At 45.7% G+C, this 23,431-nt stretch overlaps 1 protein-coding gene across 1 annotated transcript; it reads right to left on the bottom strand.

Annotated features, from left to right (window-relative positions):
* Window positions 1–491: 491 nt before the first annotated feature.
* myct1a (myc target 1a) lies at window positions 492–23,084 on the bottom strand. The gene is made up of 2 exons (XM_041173541.1): window positions 22,826–23,084; window positions 492–5,460 (listed from the first exon to the last, which is right to left on the bottom strand). The coding sequence occupies exons 1-2, from the start codon at window positions 22,884–22,886 to the stop codon at window positions 4,931–4,933; spliced, it is 591 nt and encodes a 196-aa protein (XP_041029475.1). The 5' UTR covers window positions 22,887–23,084; the 3' UTR covers window positions 492–4,930.
* Window positions 23,085–23,431: the final 347 nt, after the last annotated feature.

Raw genomic sequence — 23,431 nt, 5'->3', positions numbered from 1 at the left:
TGGACACAGGGATCCAAACGATTCTCTGACCCACACTGCTTGCCAATGAAGCTTCCTGATTGAAATGTGGGATTGTTGAATTGCCCACAGAAGGTCAGGCAAGCTCTCCATTAATTCAGCCAGTGTGTCACATGGTAAAATAATTGTCCTGAAGTATTTACTCATTTACATGACGATCTACACTCCGAGTCTCTACAGGGACCTAAACCTCGATTACGCCCACATCTAGATTATCTCCCAATCTGGTTTGCTTCTTGCCAATTTGTACCCCAGTTCTCTTAGGTAAGTGTGATATGCCCTACATAAGAGGAGAGTGGACACTGCATGTAGGGTGAAGGAAACCCCTCCCTTTACGCGGATCTGTTTGGTTGGGGGGCTTTTAGTTTGGTAATGACAGGTAGTGGACAGAGAGTATTTAAAATACTGAAAATTATCGCAATGTTTCTGTACAAAGGAAAAAAGTCAATTGAAGAAGAATTTACAATAATAGGTGTTTTCTACCTTTTTAATGATTAGAACAAATGCAACATAAAGAAGCATTGCTTAAAATACTGGTGGACAAAAAGAAAATGCTGCAAACTTCAACTCCACTGAACTAAAATGTGTTCAAGCAGAACTATTTTCAAGCAAAGATGTATTAAATGCTTGTATTTTGTAGCTTATGGTTAATATTACAGTGATAACACTATTCCCCTGATGACACCATGCAGTCCTTCCTGGGGCATTAAAAGCAATGTAATAAGGGACAGCAAAAGGTATGCAATTATCTCCCCTTATACAGTTGTAAGGACTCAGTGACAACAAGGTGGAATATATTTTCACCTGTTTGGTATTATTGTGCACAATATTATTACACAAATACTGAATGCATTTTGTATTGATTTCCCTTTATCTGCTATTTTACCAAAGTTGATAGTTTATTTAAACTGATTAAAATAAACAGGCTAATGCTTGTTTGAAAATAATGGACAAGAATTTGATACAATTGGAGATCCTCCACACAGTAATTTCTGAGTTAAGATTAATTGAAAGGTATTTACACAAATGTTTGTCTTTGTTCACAAGCAAGTCACAATTCCAAGATGTCCTCAACAACCTCAAAAACCAATTTTTGCATAGCTGCAGTGAATTGTTTCTGGAAAGCACAAAACTTGTGGTGAAACCTATCTTCAGGACCTCCTATATGAAATGGGACTATCTTCTGTTCATGAAGGAAAATGAACCAGGGAGATCATATATCTTAATGACTTCTCTGTAATCAGTTTCAGTGCATTACTGAAGGAGTGCTGCACTGTCGGAAATGCTGTCTTTTGGATGAGATATTAAACCAAGGCTCCATCCATTATCTTGAGTGGATGTAAATAATTTTGCAAATTAAATAGTCATTAATTCAAAAGTCATTAATTGACTGAATAGGTGCTTTGGGAAGATCTGAGGTGGTGGAAACAGAAATGTAAGTTTCTTTGTTTTTCATGATGGCAGGGTCCCTTTATGGGGTGAGATGTTAAACAATTTACTGATTGTCTGAGGCTAAATTATTGATTTAGAGGATGTCATTAATAGAACTAATAATCTGCTGTCCATTCTGGCATCCTTCCACCCACCAAAGATGGTGGACACGCAGCAAACAATCCATTTCAGTTGGGATGTCTTCATATGACGCACCTTAGCTGGTGGCTGAAGAAGCTAATCCTTGTGAGGCAGGTTCTGTCTCAAGTGCCACACATGAAGTTACTGAAAGTCATTGTGGGTTGTGTTTTTGGTGTTGAGTTCTGTTAGCAAGCCGCTGTGGCCATTAGTCATCATGGTGGGGCACGCAAGCCCACAGGAGGTGTTGCCATTTTACCCTGTCGCCAGCTAATGACTTCCAGCTGCAACAGTTGATGTCCGGGGCCTTCATGTCTCACTTGCAGGCATTCTTGAAGTGAAGCTTTGGGCACCCAACTGGTCCATAATGGTGGCTCCAGCTACCTCACCATTAAAGTCCTTGGGTACACGACTGTCTTCCATCCTGTGATATGCTTGAGCCTATGAAGCTGCCTCTGTTTGATTATGTCAGCAAACGTGAGCACCCTGTCCCTAAGAGGACCACTGCCTTTGTGATTTCATCCTGCCAGGATATACCCATAATGCACTGCCATCAGCAAAGATGAAAATTGTTGAGCTTCTTTTCTCAATAGTAAGTTGTCCATGTTTCACAGCTTGACAGCAAAGTGCTGAGAACACAGGCCTTAGAAACCACCAGCTCGGTCCTAAGGGTCAGCTTGAAGTTATTCCACGTGCTTTATGTGAGTTGGCCAAAGGTGGTAGCTGCTTTCCTTATGCATGAATCAAGCTCTGCATCAAGGGACAGATTGTCTTTCATTGTGCACCCGAGGTAGCCAAATCTGCGAAATACTTCTAATGGTGTGTTATTTAGTGTGACCGAGGGGAAAATTCAGTACCTTTGCCCATGCCACAGTCTTCTTGACACTTCTAGCCAGAGAGAACAAGTTACAGGCAGCAGATAGACAGTAGCTGAGTTTCTGTGTGGTCGACTAACACAGCATCATCAGTGTAGAGGAGTTCTCTGATCAGGATGCTATGTGTTTTTTGTCTTTACTTTCAGTCTTGATAGATTGTGGAGCTTACACTCTGACCTTGTGTGCAGGGAAGGCAAAGGTCAGGAGCATGTGGAAGATGATGCCAAACAGAGTGGGAGTTAGGACACAGCCCTGTTTCACATCATTCTTCACTCTGAAACTGTCGGAAGCTGTACAGTTCAGTGAATGTTGCCATGGAAGGAGAGGAAGACACTAAGGGACTTTGGTGGACAGCCAATTTTCCCCAAAATCTTGTAGAGTCCTGCTCTGCTGCTGACGCTGAATGTCTTAGTGAGATCTATGAAGGTAAAGTAGAGCTATGTCCTGTTCCCTACACTTCTCTTGTAGCTGGCATATGAAGAAGATCACATCGCATTAGATCCTTAGAAATGGAAACCACACTGTACTCCTGGGTACCATCAGTCTGCAAGTAGTTGGAGTCTTTTAAGTATGAACCTAGCAAAGGCTTGCTTGTGACTCGAAGGAGTGAGATGCCTCTGTAGTTGTTGCAGTCTCCACTATCACCTTTGATTTTGTATAGTGTGATGATTTTTGCATCACTCATCTTGTGTGTGTTCTCCAATCCACTGTCACCCCTCCATTTAATTTAGCAGTTTTAGATTAATCAGCAAGATCCCAATCCAATGGACAGGGACACAGATTCTCAGACTTTAAATGGTTACCTCAATGGCATTTAATGAGCACAAATGCTACATCCTTTTTCCTGAGGGTGAGGAACATACATCATGAGCTTTTAAACTTGCCAGTTATTATCAATCGTTTGACAGAAATCTAATATTCTATTATTATCTCCAGACTTTGGGTGGGTTTTGAGAGTTCATGCTTGCAGCAGGAGTTTTTTTCACAAATAACAGCAATGAACATTACCCATCCACAGTCAGCATGGATTGGATACAGAGTGAAACTCTACCTCCAATATCCTGTTTGTTATTCATATCATCAATATAATCCATGTTGTAACCCTTACAACATGGGTTACAACATGGATTATATGCAGAGTAAAACCTCCCCTACACTGCGCTGCTGAACACAGTCAGGGTAGGCGGATCACCGATTAGGTGCTAATTAAATGCTCCTTTTATTGAATGCTGCCAGGTCAGGTGGATTATATAGTGATGACATCCCAGAAGGAAGCTTTTCGGTCCATTGTGCCTATGTTAGCTCTTTGGTCGAGCCATCCAAATTAATCCCAGTCCACAGAGTCCACCATTTAATTATGCATTAGATGCAGAGTAAGCCTGCTATATGCTACCCAACAACTTGCCTTAACTCCAGAGTTTAGGAGAATTCCCTTTACTGTGGCAGTCAAACACGTTCATTTCCCACACCAGTCATAGAGCTCAAGTATAAGCAGTGTAGGCTGGAAGCACACATCTATTGGGAATGGCATTGAGGCTTGTCTCAGTTTGAATCTAACTACCAGCAGAGGGAGACTTTCCTTAAGTAAATTTGAGCTGGATTAAAACCAGGTTGCAAGTATGTTTAATCTTGCATCATCCATAGATTCAATAGATTTCTTTCGGATGTTCAGAATTGATGATGACGTCCAGTGCACTGCTGAGTAATGTTTATTCTAAGCTGCCTGGGTGCACATCCTCATAGCAATCGGAAATGGACCGCACAGTGCAATATAGGGGCTGTGTGTAAGAAAGATTAGAGAAATCTCCCCGGTCATCACTAAACCAGATTATTTGTTCATTATCCTATTTGTGGGAGTTTGCTTTGTGCAAATTGGCTGCTGAAGTGCTTTGGGACATACTGAGGTGGTGAAAGGTACTGCAAGTGTTTCCTGTAACTGCAAATATTAGAATCACCTGGTTTAAGAGACTTGTCATAGATTCATAGACTGTTTGCAACATAGAAGGAAGCCTTTCAGCCCATTGAGTTGATGACAGCTCTTTGTTAGAGCAACTCAGCTAGTCCCACTCCTTCACCCATTCCTCATAGCTCTTAAATATTTTCTCTTCAAGTACTTATCCAATTCCTTTCTAAAAGCCATGATTTTGAAAGCCTCAACCACCCTTTCAGGCAGTGCATTCCAGATCCTAACCACTATCTTCATTTCCTCATGTGGCCGTTGCATCTTTTGCCAATCGCCTTAAATCTTGATTCTTGGCCCTTTAGCCAATGGGAACAATTTCTCTCTATCTACTCTGTTCAGATACTTCATAAGTTTGAACACCTCTACCATGTGTTGTGTGTTTTTTTACAGTCAGTAAGTTTCCACCCAAAATATAAGTATTAAATTACTATTAAGGTATTAAATTACAAGCACTGTGAATCCATTGAGGCTGGAGTTGCTCCTAAGCAATTGGGTCAACAGGACATCATGCGAGAGTCTCTTTGCTGGGTTCCACCACAAACTCATAAGCAGGAGGCGGGGTCTGAGACGAGTGACAATCATAGTGCCGGTTCTCTGACCAGTGCTGCTCCTGGTAGCCCAGGCTGCAGTTGAGTGTGGACGAGGTGTCAGTGCCAAGCAAGCCGGAAGAGGATTGCATTCCATCCATCCCATCGGCCAAGGGTACTTCTGCAAAAGGGTGGAAGGTGGAGGCTCTGAAAGTGGATTTCCTCCCATAGGTGTCAGCTTGGTCCTGGGAGGCCTGCCGTTGGAAGGCCAGTGTGCTGGCCAAGGCGAGGTTGCTGTCACCATGCCTATCATAGCTGTTGCTGCGGTAGAAACCGGTCCTGGTGAGCATGATGTTGTGTGACGAGGACCGGTTGCGGTGGCTGCTGGCTGGTGAGATGGCAGCGCTAGCCTGCTTCCTGCGGGCCAAGCAGGTGAAGAGGATCCAGATGAATGCACCAATCACAATGCCAATCCCGACGGACAAGGAGAAGGACAGGATGATGCCCCCTAAACCAGAAAAAGAGAAAACACCATGAACGGGAAAGACAATTCCAAGGCAACTTTCATGAACATAGGACATCCCTAAGAGCCTCTAAGACAGTGAAGTTGTTTTGAGGTGTAAAGCAGAATTTAGTGGCAGTGTTGTGGGTCCCACCCACCAGTTGGAGAACCAATATTCCAGGGTGGCTATTCAACAGGAGGTCAGACGCTGTTCTGAGGTAATCAGGCACTTAGCTAGACAGCATCAGGCATCTCACTGAATTAAAGCCCTTGTAGGGTGGAAATCCTACCCTGAGAGCTGCCAGTCAATCAGAGGCTGGCAACTTATTGAACAGCACTGCCAACAGGACTGGTGGCCACTGCCGGTATTGCAACTGGAGCCTTCCCAGAGAAACGGCTATGTATCCTCTGTAGTCAGGTAAGTGGGTCGGAATAGGCTTCCCAGGGAGGGGGCTACAAGCTTCAGGGAAGGGAGGGGGTTGGCAGCATGGGAAGGAGTGTCTTCTGGCTGGGCCCCACTTAACCGATGCTGGGTCCCTCAATTGGGTACAAAGTGCCTTGGAACAAGGGACCCCGCCCCCTCCCCCGCACCCCAGAAGGCTGCAGGAAAACCCAACAGGATTTGCTGCACACCCTCCACCACCCCACCCACCCGGATGGCGAGTCATCCACTTGCGGCTGGTTGAATATCGATGGTGATGGACTGAGGCCCTTAATTGGCCATTTTGGCTAACAGGCAGGAAGGCCACCCAATAGCCTTCCTGCCCTGGATTTAAGTGGAGGGAGGCAGGAAGGCGGTGGGATCTCCAGTGTGCACCCTCCAGCCTGATCACACAGTTCCCCCCCGCCCCCTCTGCCAACCTTGAACTCACCTCTGGGAAGGCAGGGACAGTAAATTCCACTGCTGTAATGTAGGAAATGCAACAACCAATATTCACACAGTTAGCTCCCACAAAAAGCAATGGGACCAGATAATCTATTCTTTTTAGTGATGTTAGTTGAAGGATAAATATTGGTCAGGACATGGGAGAACCTACCTGCTCTTCTTCCAACAGTGCCTTGGGACCTTTCACATCCACCTGAGAGGGCAGAGGGGGTCTCAGTTTAATACCTCATCCAAAAGATGGCACCTCTGACTGTGCAGCACTCCTTCAGTACTGGACTGTGTCAGCCTGGATTTGGTGCTCAAGTCTCTGGAGTGGAATTTGAACTCAGAGAAGACACTGTTACCCACTAACTTTAAATATGAGTCGCTCAACTACATGTGATTGGAGGTTATATCTACATTGGAATGTTAAATGCAAGAAATAACTTGTATTTATACAAAGATTTCCATGTACTCAAAGTTCATCACAGCCAAAGATTACTTTTGAAGTGGAGTTTCAGTTTTGCATATAGCTGCAGAAGCAAATTGAACTGACTACGTTCTGACTCAGAGGTGAGCAGGTTACAAGTGAATAAAAATGACATCAAAGTTAGTGGGCTATACGCCAAGGGCGTGCATGGGACAGGAAAATTTGCCACTCTCCAAATTTTTCTATCCTGCCAGCGACGATGCCCACTGCTGTCAACACCAGAAAATCCCAAGCTATGACAGGGAAAATAGGCATCACCAACTGAGGCTCGTTCCACACACATCATTCTACCACAACTGCTGGAAATCTGAAATAAAACCACCGATGCTGAAAACATTTAAGAATCGGAGTAGGCCATTCAGCCCCTCAAACCTGTCCTTCCCATTCTTTTAGATCATCACTGTATCTCAACTCAATGCACCTTTGCTCCATAACCCTTTTTTATAATTCTTTTATGAGCTGTGGCATCACTGGCAAAGCCAGCATACAAACATATGAACAGGAACAGGAGTAGGCCATCCTTAATGTGTTGTCCATTCCTAATGATCATTGTACTGAGTGGCCTGCTAGGCCATTAAGAGTCAACCACATTGCTGTGGGTCTGGAGTCACACGTAGGCCAGACCAAGTAAGGGCAGCAGATTTCCTTCCCTAAAGGACATTAGTGAATCAGATGGGTTTTTACAACAATTGATGATAGTTTCAAAGTCACCATTACTGAGGCTAGCTTTATATTCCAGATTTCATTAATTAAACTTAAATTCCACCAGCTGCCATGGATTTGAATCTGTGTCCCCAGAGCATTAGCCTGGACCTTTAGATTACCAGTGAATGTACCACTGGTGCCACAATCGCCCCTATCACCCTTACCTATCACAAATCAGGTCTGTGGAGAAAGAAACAGAATTAAGCTTTCAGGCTGATGACCTTTCACCAGAAGGTCATTATCCTGAAGCATTACCTTTGGTCAATTTTTGGAGAGAAAAATAACATTCAGTCTCCTGTGAGCTCTAACATTGAGAACCAGAGCAATGCCATGGGGTAAACAAATCTAAACACTATTACCTCCAAGTTCCTTATCAAGCCATACATCATCCTGACCTCAATATATCTGATCCTTTCTGTCATTTGGGTCAATATCCTGGAACTCCCTCCCTAACATCACTGAGGGTGTACCTTCACCACATGGTCTGCAATGGTTCATGAAGAAGGCTTATCACCACCTTCTCAAGGGGAAATTAGACCTTGCCAGTGATGCCCACATGCCATTGAAAAATATTTGTAAATAATGTCCCATTGAGCAGTCTTCCTCTGTACAGGTTCTGTGGCCCTCCTGGACTTATTGAATCCTCTGAGAATGGTGTGAATCAGAAGCTGAAACAGTCAAGAGAAGAACCCAGTGTGGACTCCTTCCCTGACCCTGAAACCAGGCAAACATCAAATTCCTCCACAGTGATAGCTTAGGTGTAATAAATTCAAAATGATCTTTGCTTTTATGCTTCATCTTCTTTTGAACTAATCTGATGCATCTTATAGACCCGCTGGTGCTGCCTGTTATGGTGGGAATGCTGGATGCCAATGATATACCGAATGGAATAAAGTAAGTCAGTCTCAGATACGTCAAGGCAGATGGATAAGAGAGAATAGTTTCAAAGTGTGAAAGGAAAGGCTGTGACTGACACCAGGCAGTCTTTTCACCACTGATGAAAGGTTTTGGACTAGCCAGCAGTATAACAATGGTGATCTGATTTTTGTAGAAAAACCTCACATGCTCAATATGGGTAAATGTATGTTACCTGTGTATTTTTAGTCAATGATTAATGGATGTAAAACAAGCCCATTGATATAAAAAAAACACTCTCACGTTTGCTGTTCACCTCAACCATTTCATCAGCAAACAGACAGAAATGTTAAAAGTTCACATCCATGTAGGTATGAGTATTGAGATCAGTGTTTATTCCTCATTAAGTAATCAGGAATGCAGCTAGCCACATCTAGATTTCTAATTACAGACATGTGGCTGATGTATTGGAGAACACTTCCCAGTCACAAATGGATTAGTGACCTGAGATCTTTTAATTGTTCCTGAGAAGGCAGATAGGCCTCCAGTTTAACTCAAAAAAAAACAAGCGGAATCATCCCAGATTTGCACTAAGTGCAGTTGTGGGCGAGAAAATGAACATTTTACCCATTGGCTGCAATGGTGGTTTTTCACGCTGTATCATCCCAATCCTGCCTCATTAATCACGTTCCCGGCCGGGAAACATGCCATTTCAAAGGTAGACGGGCTCTCATTCGCCCACCACAACATCACCAGACTGCTTCCTCACACCGGGTGCCATACTTTAAGTGCAGCCACACACACACCTGTCAGTGCTTCCAGCCCAGGACTTCTGCACAGAAGATATGGCCCTAAAAGGCAAGAAGACTGCAGCCCCCGAATCTGTGATGCATCCCTGGGATGACTTCCGGACACCACCGGAGGCCCCTACAATGTCCTCTCCCCGGCTCTGGTCGCAGGAGGCCCATCAGTGTCACCACTCCGGCTTGGTTGGCAGTGGCAGAGGTGGTCAGTGCCAATGCTGCATAGAAGAGGTTGGCCATCCAGTGCAGATAGAGGATGAATGATCTCATCCATGCCGCCAGGGTAAGGCAACCACCTCATCACTCTAAACTCACACACTCACAAGGCCATCAGATATTTATCTTACGCACTGCCAGTGCAAGGGACATTACCACTCACTTTCTCACACACATACCCTCACATCTCCTCTGGAGGCTGCCTCCTCAGCCCTCACCCTCTTGAGGCCACTTGCACAGATCAATGTGTCCCCACACACACCCTGGGATATCCCCCTTCCCCAGTACAGGCCTCGCCCTGCAGCCTCTTCCCTCACCTGAGGCCACCTCTCCCCCTTTCCCCAAGCAAGTAGCCATTGAAAAGCCACCTCTGCCTTACAGCTGGTCTGGTAGGTAGAGACCTGCCCCTGGGCCTCCCTAAAAGTGATATGGTGCTGTCTGTGAAGCCTGTGCTGCCCAAAGCAATCAAACCTCAAAGTCCCGAGCGAAGTGCAGTTCACCAGGTGCGCATCGCTTATGTTCAATGGTGAAACACGTTGGTGTGCAATCACACTGAGGTGCTTGGATGATCCAACGTCGGGGGATGATTCCAAAGAGCTGGGCTTATAATGAGATGCAGATATATTACAATGAAGTTCCCAGTGTGCGGTGATGGGAAACATAGTCCCCCATTGGTGGGAGGAGCGCATGTTGTATTTTTGGCCTTCCCCTGTCATGTTGTTGGCTCACTCCCTCCATGACGCCTGACGCCAGCAGGCACGGAAAATTCCAACCAACATCTCCGACAGTGCAGAACTCCACTGGAGTGACAGCCTAGAGCTTGTGCTTCAGCCCCGGACGGGGGTTTGAACCCACAACGTCCTGACTCTGAGGCAGGGGTGTCCGCTGAGCCACAGTGAACACAGCCTGACCGTTTTCCAATTTGGTGGTGTCGTGCACTGTGAACCTTTTTCACTGTGCTGTCTCTGAGCCAGAACGTTTAAAAAAAACAATACATTAAATTGATGAGTAGCAAAGTTCTGTTCAGTCATTGTTTGTTCAAAATGGCAAGCGTGGTTGGTATATTTGGATTGTGGTAGTGTTTCATTATTTCATCTTCCTGCAGCCATGAACACACACCAGATGTCAGGAAATTCCAGAGACAGTCAAGGTCTTGTTGATAAATTCACTATCAACACAAATCGACTTGACTAACACAGGAAAGGGCTGTAGTCGTCAACGTCTGTGATTCCGGATTCAGGGGGTGAGAGGTGTTGCCTTTTGCTGCAATGGTTCACTTCCTCTGATGCCTCAAAGCCTCCCCATTATCCATTAGAATCAAGTCAGGAGTGTGATCTTAGAATCAAAGAATGGTTACAGCAGAGAAGGCCATTCAGCCCATCGATCCCATGCTGACCCTCTGGAAGAGTAGTGTAGCTAGTCTCATTCCGCTAACCTATCCCCATAGCCCTGTAAGAATTTTTCCCTTCCAGGTACTTATCCAATGTCCTTTTAAGGGGTAAGTGATTGATGGGAGCAGCTACGATAACATACAATAATTCATGGCATGTTTTGTTTGCTACCTCCTCACTGGACTCAATATCTATCACGTACACCACTAGCACATGGTGGCTACAATATGTACAATCTACAAGATGCACAGGAGCAACTCTCCAAGGCTGGTATAACAGCAACTCCCTTGGGACCTCTGCCACGAGAAGGGCAAGAATATTGTGGGAGCATCATCGTTTTCAAGTTCTCCAAGTCACACACAGTCCTGATCTGGATGGTTCATCCCATTTTGTTGCTCAGTCAATATTCTGGAATCATTTTTGGGCACCAAGGGAATTAAGCGATATGGAAATAGGGCAGGAAGGTGGAGTTGGATGAGAAGATCAGCCATGATCTTATTGAATGGTGGAACAGGCTGGAGGGGCAGTGTAGCCTACTCAAACTGAGTATCAGTGAGCAGGTTATTGATAAGCAAGTGCCTGCTGATGACCCCTTCCATTACTTTACTGATGATCGAGAGTAGACTGATGGAATAGTAATTGGTTGGGTTGGATTGGTCCTGCTTTTTGTGTGCAGGACATTTCTGGGCAATTTTCCAAATAGCCGGGTTGATGCCAGTGTTGTAGCTGTACCGGAACACCTAGGCTAGGGGCGCAGCAAGTTCTGGAGCACAAGTCTTCAGTCCTATTGCCGGAATATTGTCAGTGCCCATAGCCTTTGCAGTATATGGTGCCTCCAGCCATCTCTTAATATCATGTGGAGTGAATTGAATTGGCTGAAGACTGGCATCTGTGAAGCTGGGGATCTCCAGAGAAGGCTGAGATGGATCAACTACTCGGCACTTCTGGCTGAAGATTGTAGCGAATGCTTCAGCCTTATCTTTTGCACTGATGTGCTGGGCTCCTCCATCCTTAAGCCCCAGGCTTTTCAGGCTGGAAGGGACTGGGCTCTCTAAGGGAGGGGATTGGGGGAGTCTGGTTTTGGAGGCCAGATGAGAGGCAATGATGGAGAGGGAAAATTTTTGGGGCGGGCATTGTCCCTGAGGTGCACAGGGCACCACCACACCCCCCAGCCAGACTCCCTTCCTTCCTGCCTTTTAACCAGCTAGGTTTAAAAAACAGGCCCTGCCAACTCCACCTGCCTGTTTTGGCATGGGCTGTGTAATATTTGGTTAGATTGGCTGTTAACAAGCTCAATTGCCCGTTAATTGTTTTTTATTTAAATGGCGGGTGGACTGCACGTGATCTAAAGAAATGGCTGAAGGCACTGGATATTGTAAAGGCAATGGGCCCTGACAATATTCCATCTGCCTCTCGTTTTAAGGAGATCAGGTCGGGGTTGGATGGGAAATTGGTGACCTAGTCACCCGGCACATTTTACCGAAAACGCTTCCGCTGGGGTGGTAGGGGATAATTACATTGATATATTCATCCAGCAGAATTTGGTGAAATCCCACTCTCTCTGCTGGCTCCTTATGAACTGTGTTTGGATCCAGCAAGTCTCCAATTTGGGATTGGGGCCATTACAGATGCTGCCACTACATTAGCAGGCCTACTCAAAGGGGTTTCAATCCAAAAAGGGAAGGGTCAGCACAGGAACAGTAGATCTCGTTTCTGGGTTAAGCCTGAGGCTCTGAAGGGCAATGATCTAATATGTCATTGGCAGGGATGAAGATAGGACATGAGTTTACATCCATGGACCCTGATTCCATCCAAAGTGAGGCACTAAGTGAAATCTTGGCAGAACCCAAGCTGAGCGTCAGTGAGCAGGTTATTGCTAGTCCTTCCTTCACCCCAACTACAAGACAACTTCCACATTTCCTTGAAGCTTCTCTGAGTCTGATCCAGACCTCTGGTTGAATAGGATAAAGCTGATTATAATGATGTTGGTTTGTTACAGGACTTTGAGAATTAAGACACTTGAAAAGCCTTTCAGAAACACCGGGCTCCAGACCTTGAACTGAATCCTAGTGAAGTACTATTTGAATAGTGTAACAGATAAGAATGTTTGCTTTCAGATAAGTTTTGGAAATATTGCAGTGAGAGTTTTCTTTCATTAAGTGTTAATTTCCTGAACAAAACAGAGAGCATTATTTGCACAGTCACTTACACACACTCATCTGCACATGCACAAACAAAGACGTACAATAGGGCTGGATCTTACGCCACCCCCTACCCCGCAACACCCAGCGGGTGCATTTTTTGTAAAATATGCCGGTTGGCTAGCCCACCACCTTCCCACCCAATCACGAGCCAGGCACCAGAATCAGCTGCCCAGCCGCCATTTTTAAAAAAACAATTAATGGGCAATTGAGCTCATTAACAGCCAGTTGACCCAAATATTACAGAGCCCATTGCCATAAGTAGGTTGTGTGGGCAGACAGGTGGCAGTGGGCAGGGCCTGTTTTGTAAATCCAACTGGATAAAAGGCAGGAAGGAAGGGGGAATGGCTGGGGCTGGGGGCTGAGGGCTGGGGCAGAGGGGGTTGTGTGTGCAATTTGGGTGCCCTGTGTGCATCTGGGGTACTGCCAAACCACCCCCCCCCAAGGTATTTTCCCTCCTGAAAATAATCCGGCTATAGTATTGAAGTCTTGTGCTCCAGAACATGTTGCACACCCCTAGCCAAGCTGTTCCAGTACAGCTACAACATTGGCATCTACCCTGCTATGTGGAAAATTGCCCAGGTATATTGTGTACACAAAAAAGCAGCACAAATTTAACCCGGTCAATTGCCGCCTAATTAGTCAAGTGATGGAAGGGGTCATCAACAGGGCTATCAAGCGATACTTGCTTAGCAATACCCTGCTCACCGACGCTCAGCTTGGGTTCCTGACCTCATTACAGCCTTGGTTCAAACAAAGGGCAAAAGAGCTGAACTCCTGAGGTGAGGGAAGAGTGACTGCCCTTGACATCAAGGCAGCATTTGACTGAGTGTGGCAGCAAGAAACTCTAGCAAAACTGGAGTCAATGGGAATCAGGAGGAAAGCTCTCCACTGGTTGGACTCAAACTTAGCTCAAGGGAAGATGACTGAGGTTGTTGGAGGTCAGTCATCTCAGCTCCAGGACATCACTGCAGGAGTTCCTCAGGGTAGTGTCCTAAGCCCAACCATCTTCAGCTGCTTCATTAATGACCTTCCTTCCATCATAAGGTCAGAAGAGGGGATGTTCGCTGATGATTGCACAATGTTCAGTACGATTCATGACTCCTCAGATACTGAAGCAGTCCATGTCCAAATGCAGCAATATCCAGGCTTGTGCTGATAAGTAGTAAGTAACATTTGTGCCACACAATTATCAGGCAATGACCATCTCCAACAAGAGAGAATCTAACCATTGCCCCTTGACATTTAATGGCATTATAATCGCTGAATCCCCCATTATCAACACCCTGGGGGTGACCGTTGACCAGAAATTGAACTGGACTAACCATATAAATACTGTGGCTACAAGAGCAGGTCAGAGGCTAAGAATCCTGCAGCCAGCTTTGGCTCCCCAAAGTCTGTCCACCATCTCCAAGGCACAAGTTATGAGTCTGAGGGAATACTCCCCCCTTGCAGCTCCCACAACACTCAAAGAGCTTGACACGATCCTGGACAAAGCAGCTTGACTGATTGGCACCACATCCACAAACATTCACTCCCTCCACCACCGACGCACAGTAGCACCGTGTGTACCATCAACAACATGCAGTGCAGTGATTCACCAAGGCTCCTGAGACAGCACCTTCCAAATCATGACCACTACCAACTAGAAGGACAAGGGCAGCAGACACATGGGAACACCACCACCTGGGATTTCCCCCTCCAAGCCATTTACCATCCTAACTTGGAAATATATCGCCATTCCTTCACTGTTGCTGGGTCAAAATCCTGGAACTCCCTCCCTCACAGCACTGTGGGTGTACCTACACCACATGGACTGCAAAAGTTCCGGAAGACAGCTCACCACCACCTTCTCAAGGGCAATTAGGGATGGGCAATAAATGCTGGCATAACCAGCGATGCCCACATCCTGTGATGAATAAAAAAAACTTGCCTTAGTCCGGGATCCATTGCTTTTCTTCCTGGAACCTGCTTGCAGTCCCAGCAGCACCCACTACTGACTTCTGGCTCTGGTTCTGATTGGCTGGCAGCTCTCGTGGGCAAGACCTTCTTCCACTGAGGGGCTGATGTTCTGCTCTCTGGTTGTTTTGGCTGCTGAGAGCATGTTATTGCTGGTGGGGGGGAGTGGGGGGTGGTTTTTTTAAGTCAGTCAGTTTGAAACCGACTTTCGTAACAAGGTTCGGAGAGGGTGGGGGGCAGACAGCAACACACCCCACCGTAAAATTCAGCCCACATACACACTCCTTCACCGACACATACACAGGCACACAGCATGTACCTCCACACCCAATTAACTGTTAGGCATCTTTCAAGCTGAACCTGAACCTTTTTGGGTGTTCCGTGAGAAGAGGATACATATCGTAAAATCTTGCACAATTGAGGTTGTGAACTCTTCTCATTCCAAAGTCAAAGGCAGACATATTCCTACACCTTGGTCTTCTATGTGAACCATGGTGATAAAGTTCAATACAGCGACCAAAGCTGAATGCCTGAGTATCTAAGAGCAGTATTTGCAGGGTTTCACTAATGAAGTATTGAATATGGAGCAATTCCCTCATTGCTGGAAAAACTCTAAATAAGACTGTGTGTGCAGTGGCTATGTCCCTGGACTAGTCGTGGATTTGAGTTATAATCTGCCATGGCAATTTGTTGCCCATCCCCATTTGCCCTTGAGAAGGTGCTGGTGAATTGTTTTCTTGAACCGCTGCAGTCCCTGTGGTATCGGTACACCCACGGTGCTGTTAGGGAGGGGTTTCCAAGACTCTAACCCTGCAGGCGATCGAGGCCGATAAATGTTGAGTTATTTTGCAGCTTGAATGCTACTTCTAAAATAACAGTGACTATACTTCTGATGTAATTCATTGGTTGTGAAGCACTTTGGGATTCCCTGATGATGTGAAAGGAGCTATATAAATACAAGTTCTCTCTTTGCTTCATTAAACAGGCATTTTTCTTTACAATGGCCGTGGGAAAGAAAGGCCCATTAAGGATAGCTTGACATTTTTCACTTATAAAGATGAAAGTAATTGCTACACCTTTTTTCTATTAATGCTAAAATTATCATCCCAAATTCTCCTTTCCACTATTTTCACTCTCATTTTGAATGGATTGAAATTTCTGTTCAAGTAACGCAAGCAACATAAACTGTGATGGCAGCCCTATGGTAATATCATCCGGGATTAGTTACATCCCTGTTGCTTCACTCTCATCTCTGCAGCCTCAACTTTGATAGCAGGGAGACTGATCAGGAAGATGGGTAAATGATTGGGAGGGAGTGGGACAATAGGGAGTGAGGGGAGAAAATGGGGAGCGATCAGATGGGATAGGTGGGGGCAGCCATGAGGACAGGGGGGGAAATGATTGGAAGGGGGGGATAAGCAGTCAAAAGGACAATGATAGTGTGAGGTTTCATGGCCTAAAATTTTGAGATGCCCATGTAGTCACCTGCACCTCTCCACTTCAACTAAATGCGGCCCTGTATCAGGTTGGTCTTGGGCCTATACATTCAGGCTGAGGGATTGTTTCCTGGGCCTGTTTCTAGGCCCCTGGCTTTTGCTCCACATTCAACCTGTGTTATACCCTGCAGACCGAAAGTGATAGGCACTGTCATGCTTATTCCATGCTTTTACCCACCTTCTTGGCTGGTATTACTTTTAGTTGCCGAGTTGAAACAGATTTTAATCCAGGTCGGAAAACATTATGTGCAATGAATGGCTGTTGTTAGATAGAGAATCTCAGCAGCCATTTTGGCAACAGCAAGATCTCACAAACAGCAATGTTCTGAATCACAAGGTCACTGAAGACTTGTGCTCCAGAACTTGCTGTGCCCCTAGCCAAGCTGTTCCAGTACAGCTACAACACTGGCATCTGCCAGGCAATGTGGAAAGTTGCCCTGGTATGTCCTGTACACAAAAAGCAGGACAAATCTAGGCAATTACCGCCCCATCAGTCCACTCTCAATCATCAATAAAATAATGGAAGGGGTCATCAACAGTGCTATCAATCGGCACTTGCTTAGCAATAACCTGCTCACTGACGGCCAGTTTGGGTTCCGCCAGGGCCACTCAGCTCCTGACCCCAATACAGCCTTGGTTCAAACATGGAGAAAAGAACTGAACTCCCGGGCTGAGGTGAGAGTGACTGCCCTTGACATCAAGGCTACATTTGACCGAGTGCGGCATCAAGGAGCCCTAGCAAAACTGGAGTCAATGGGAATCAGAGGGAAAACTCTCCACTGGTTGGAGTCATACCTAGCACAAAGGAAGGTGGTTGTGATTGTTGGAGGTCAGTCACCTCAGCTCCAGGACATCACTGCAGGAGTTCCTCAGGGTAGTGTCGTCAGCCCAACCATCTTCAGCTGCTTCATCAATGACCTTCCTTCCATCATAAGGTCAGAAGTGGGGATGTTCACTGATGATTGCACAATGTTCAGATAATATCCAGACTAGGGCTGACAATTGGCAAGTAACATTCGTCGCACACAAGTGTCAGGCATAGGGAGGTGATAGTATAGTGGTATTGCTGCTGGACTAGTAAACCAGAGGCCTAGGTTCAAATCTCACCATGGTGGAATTTGCATTCAATAAATAAAAATCTGGAGTTAAAAGTCTGATAATGACCGTGAAGCCATTGCTGATTGTTGTAAAAATTCATCTGGTTCAAATCTGCCCTGGCCTATATGTGACTCCAGACCCACAGCAATGTGGTTGGCTTTTATTTAAAAAAAACCAAAATGTCCTCTGAACTCCTCTAAATGCTGACCTGGCCAGTGACACCCACATTCCATAATGAATTTAAAAAAAACTCCAACAAGTCGGAATCTAACCATCGCCCCCGTGACTACCATTACTGAATCCCCCACTATCAACATCTTGGGGATTACCATTGACCAGAAACTGAACTGGACTCGCCATATAAATACAGTGGCTACAAGAGCAGGTCAGAGGCTGGGAAACGTGTGGTGAGTAACTCACCTCTTGACTCCCCAAAGCCTGTCCACCATCTACAACGCAGAAGTCAGGATGAGTGAAGCTCCCACAACATGAAAGAAGTTTGACAAAGCAACCCACTTGATTGGCACCCCATCCATCAACTTAAACATTCACTCCCTCCTCCACTGATGCACAGTAGTAGCAGTATGTAGCATTTACAAGATGCACTGCAGCAATTCACCCAAGACTCCTTCGACAGCACCTTCCAAACCCACAACCACTACCATCTAGGAGGGCAAGGGCAGCAGATAGATGGGAACATCACCACCTGGAAGTTCCCCTCCAATTCACTCACCATCCTGACTTGGAAATATATCACCGTTCCTTCACTGTCGCTGGGTCAAAATCCTGGAACTCCCTTCCTAACAGCACTGTGTACCTACACTGCAGTGGTTTAAGAAGGCAGCTCACCACCACCTTCTCAAGGGCAATTAGGGATGGGCAATAAATGCTGACCCAGTCAGAGACACCCACATCCCGTGAATGAATAAATAAAAAAAAACGTGACTTCTGGCAACGTTGGTTAAGGGAGGAATACTTGGCCAGGGTACACCACAGGAACTCTTCTAGCTCTTTTTCAAATCGTGGGATTGTTAACAAATGCTTGATTGAAAAGAGAGAGTCTCAGTTTAACCTCTGATCTATAAGCTGGCAGTATTGTATTCTGCTGGCAGAAGGTGGACCTGGATTACATGCACAATTTGGTTAATAGCAAATAAGCCCATATCCTTTAGGCTCAGAGGGAAGTATGCAACCAACTGAGCCAGGTAATTGACAAGGGAACCAGCGTTTAGCAAGCTTGTGCAATACAGCCAGTCAGCCTAGTCCCTGAGCTAACTTCTAACGCAAGACTATGACCCCAGCAACCCCTCTTGTAATGCTTGAGAGAGCGGAGAATGGAACATTCATTTTCTATAGTGACAGCTGCTGAACAAATTGCTGTATACACCCTGTTTCCTGTTGATACAAAGCTCCTGAGTAGCCTCTCTGTGACGTTGCTACATTTCGCTGCTTGGCTGATATTGTAGCTATCACATTTTAAATAAGGCGGGTTCCTGACTTTGAACCATAAGATGTTTCTGCGATGGTGGGACAGCCAGGTTACCTCACTTATAATGTAGGAAACTTGGCAGCCATTTTGCACACAGCAAGATCCCACCATCAGCAATGTGATTATAAAGAAATTATTTGTTTTAATGATATTGGCTGCTGGATAAATATTGGACAAGGACATTGGGCAGATAAAGAGCTGGGTCACTTCTTTTGGTTAAAGAGGAGGATTGGTCAGAATACCCAGCAGATTTCCTGTAAGTATATCTTTTAGACAGGGTCTTTTGCATCCACTTGAATGACAGAGGGTGCCTTGGTCTAATACCTCACTTGGAAAGACAGCAGCTCTGATAGTCCAACACTTCATCAGCACTGAGCCTCTGAGAGTATAGCGCTCCCTCAGTACTGCCCATTTGACAGTGCAGCCATCCCTCAGTACTGACAGTCTGACAATGCAGCACTCCCTCAGTACTGCTCCAACACTCCCTCAGTACTTAGCCTCTGACAGTGCAGCGCTCTCTCAGTATTGACCTTCCGATGTGCAGCAGTCCCTCAACACTAACCGTGTGACAGTGCAACACCCCATCAATACTGACCCTCTGACTATATCAGTACTGACCTTCTGAGAGCTAGTGCATCGCTCCCTCATTGCTGATCCTCTCAGAGTGCAGCATGTCCTCAGTACCAACACTCTGACATCACAGCACTTCCTCAGTACTGACCCTCCAACAAGGCAGCACTCCCTCAGTACTGACTCACTGACTCTACAGCACTCCCTCAGTACTGATCCTCTGACAATGCAGCATTCCCTCAGTGCTGTCTCTGACAATGCAGCGCTCCCTCACTGCTGACTCTCTGACAATGCAGCACTCCCTCAGTACTGACTCTCTGACAGTGCAGCACTCCCTCAGTACTGACTCTCTGACAATGCAGCACTCCCTCAGTACTGCCATCAGCTTGGGTTATGTGCTCGAGTCTCTAGAGTCACAAACTCTGCCTGCTAGATCATTCCGTGTCCAAAAATATTCTCGCTATTGAAAACAGATTTCTCCTCTTGGCAAAACAATCTGCAGAATGTGCTGGAGAGATGATGCAGCCTGTTTGATTTTGTCCTGAAGGGAGGACACCTTGTTTGAAACCTAAGAACCTGAGAAGATGCATTTTTGTGGCTTTAAAAAAATAAGCTCCAGTTCTGATGAAACGAATTAAAGCCTTTTATAATCATTGTGCCCTGGATTCCAGAATTAAATTCTTACATTTACTTTCAGGTAAACACATTGCTACAAAATCCCCCAGGAAATGTGTTCCTTCATCAATGCCTTGTCTTTGCAATTTGCTGGCAGCCTTAAAGGGCCCCTGTCTTCCTTTGATGAGGGTGGGGGAGGGGGGAGGCAGTGGTGGGGTGGGGCGGAATGGATTTTGTTTATAGCCACATTCAGATGACCTAAGGTGTCAATTCCACCATGAGGTGACACATTCTTAGTGCAAATTTGACACATGGACAACAGGAAGCTGTAGCATAAATGGTCTGTTCCTTTAGGAAAAAGAGGTCTATGGGAGAAAATTATTGACTGAGATTTATTTCCCCACCCCCACCTCCCCAGAATGGTCTTGCAGGTGGGAGGGGGGGGGGGGGGGGCATAAAATCAGGTGGTGCCATGCCCATCACCTACTGCCACCTTTGCTGGAATTTTACCTGTCCACTCTTTGGCCAAGTTAGGCCCTTTGGCCCCTAAGTGGCCAATTAATGACACTTGAGGGCTTCTTCCCGTATTTTACCAGCGGCATGACGGGGGTCCATGCCATATGGCAAGGCCGTGAGATGAATCCTGGCGGCCTGGTTGCGGGCTGGGAGTTGGTCCCTCCTGTTTAGGCCCCCTGTGCCCAGCAGAGGAACCCCCACAATGTACCAGGCTCATTTGTTTGAGCCCCTCCCCTCCCGATCGTACTTCCCCATCCCACTCGCTGGGGCCTGCCTCTCTGACCCTGGTGAAACTCCCCCCACTCACCTTGGTACCTGGCTCCAGCAATAAGCCTCAAAGTGGGTGTTGGCTGCAGTTCCGGTAGTGGCCACCGTTCCCAGTGGCAGTGCTGGGGCTGGAGAGCTGCTAGCCATCTGATTGGCTGACAGTTCTTGGAGATGGGACTTTCTCCCAGATGGGGGTGAAAAATCTCAACCTGAGCCAAGTGTGTGGCTGTTAAATCAGCTGAGGTCTTTGTGTCCATGGGGGGCAGGGTCACTCCCAACTTTGCAACCCCGGTTACAGGGCTACCGCCTCTAAGTAAAATTCTGGCCGTTGTTTCAAATAAGAAGCCAAGCTGTAGAGTTGGGTTAGAAGTTAATTTAAAGGCAACAGTCAAACAAGTGCAAGGCTGAATCTGGAAATTGACATTAAATGAAATGTCAAAATGGCACCATCATTTTTCAATTTTAGCAGTCAGCTGTGTTTTGATTCCAAATCCAATTCAGATACAAAAGCAATAAACTTAAGTTGTTCTTGCAAAGACCCTTTCTAGGAAATCATCTTACTGCTAAATCACACAAGATGCGCACGATTAGTGTTCACATTGCTTATTTCCACAGAACAGCAAGAATCTAACTGAGTGTGAGTGTGAGAGTGTGAAGATAGTGTGTGTGTGAGGGAGAGAGCATATGTGTGTGTGTGCATGAGAGAGAGTGTGTGCGTGTGAGAGAGAATGTTTTTGTGTGTGTGTGAGAGGGAGCGTGTGTGTGTGAGAGAGTGTGCACATGTGAGTGAGAATGTTTTTGTGTGTGTGTGAGAGGGAGCGTGTATGTGTGTGTGTGTGTGTGAGAGAGAGTGTGTTTGTGTGTGAGTGAGAAGGTTTTTGTGTGTGTATGTGTGTGAGAGAGAGAGTGTGCGCGTGTGAGTGAGATGTTTTTGTGTGTGTGTGAGAGGGAGTGTGTATGTGTGTGTGAGAGAGAGAGAGTGTGTGCATGTGAGTGAAAATGTTTTTGTGTGTGTGTGAGAGGGAGTGTGTGTGTGTGTGTGTGTGTGTGTGAGAAAGAGTGTGTGAGAGAGAGAGACAAAGTAACACAATATGTGAGAGGTAGGGAGGGAGAGCCAAATGAATGGAAAAGGAGTGAGTGAGAGATACCATGGCATAGAGAGTGAGGTAGAAATGGAAGTATGTCAGAGAGTATTAGAACTTAGGAATACTCAGGACTGGAAAAGATCATTTCAAATCTTCGGAATGGCCAGAGTCCACTACATGTGAAATGCTATCTCTCAAAGTTTTCTCATTGCAGTAGAGAGGACAAGAGTGAGAGACAGGCTAAGAACAATGGATTGAGAGGCAGGAAGAGAGAAAGAGGTAGAGGAAATGAAAAAAATGAGTGCGAGAGACAGAGGAAGAGAAAGAAACAGGGTCAACAAGAACTAAATAGCGACAATGGAAGTGAATCAGAAACCAAGCAAACACAGGGGATTGAATGATAAATGAGAGAGTGTGGGCAAAGTAACCAAGAGAACACAGTGGAATACAACTAAATGGAAGAGGGTGTTGTAGAGTAACAGATAGAGTGTGGGAGAAATAGAAAGCAGGGGAATGAATGAAAGAATGAGAGAAAAAAGGAAAGTGGGAGAATATGAGAGAGATAAACTGGGAGGAGGAGAGACTGCAACTGAATGTGAGGTGGAGAAAAGACTGAACAAGGGGGAAGTAAGAATGAGGTGGAAAGGCCCCTCAATTCAGCCGAAATGCTTAAATCAAAACTTTTCAAAAGGGAGTGCAATTTTTTACATTTGATTTCAATCCCCGGCAGGTAATTTGTGTGTAACTTACCAAGGAAGTTTTCAGGTAACGTGTCGGTCAGTGAATGCTCTGCAGTCCTGTTACTATCCATGATTGATTCAGCAAAGTGTGTGTGACTGGAGACCCCGAGCTTTCAGCTCACCAAGTTAAAGGAAAGAGGCGATGGTGTGAAGTTACCTCTCAGCGAGGAAAAAGAAATCTTCCTTTTCCTCAAAAAAAAATTGGGTTTGGCTTGTTAGGATGGAAACACTGCTGTGGTTGGCCTTCCTCTTTTTGTACTCAAATTAGTAACTGCCCCCTTATCAGCATGAAACACCACCCTCAGAGAATGGGGCCATTTCCTCACTATCATTTCCTCTTATAGAAATTAATGAACTTGTAGAAACAAGAGAAGAGGGGGTGGGGGTAAAGATACTGCAGTGAGGTTTCTTTCTCTGCACACTTGTTGAGAAAATAAACTTTAGGGCACCTGCTTGCTTTGAGTGACCGCCATAAATGTCCCTGATTATTCTGCTTTAGAATGAGATGATTAACGCCCAGATAATCACTTGGGTGGGGTACTGGAAAATGACCTCTACCTTTAACATTTTCAGAATAGAATGGCAGGAACTGAAAGAATGTGAAATGAAAATCAAT

The sequence above is a fragment of the Carcharodon carcharias genome, chromosome 2 (assembly GCF_017639515.1).
Source record: "Carcharodon carcharias isolate sCarCar2 chromosome 2, sCarCar2.pri, whole genome shotgun sequence".
NCBI classification, from domain to species: domain Eukaryota; kingdom Metazoa; phylum Chordata; class Chondrichthyes; order Lamniformes; family Lamnidae; genus Carcharodon; species Carcharodon carcharias.
Note: the sequence above shows the minus strand (reverse complement) of the source record. Positions and strands in the feature narration are given on the sequence as shown.

Bases quoted from the DNA above. Each gene is read 5' to 3' on its own strand.
- myct1a (XM_041173541.1), bottom strand. From the start codon at position 22,886: ATGGATAGTAACAGGACTGCAGAGCATTCACTGACCGACACGTTACCT. The intron at 5,461-22,825 runs GTAAGTTACACA...TTTCTGGTTTAG, and splicing joins GTTACCTGAAAACTTCCTTG to GGGGCATCATCCTGTCCTTC.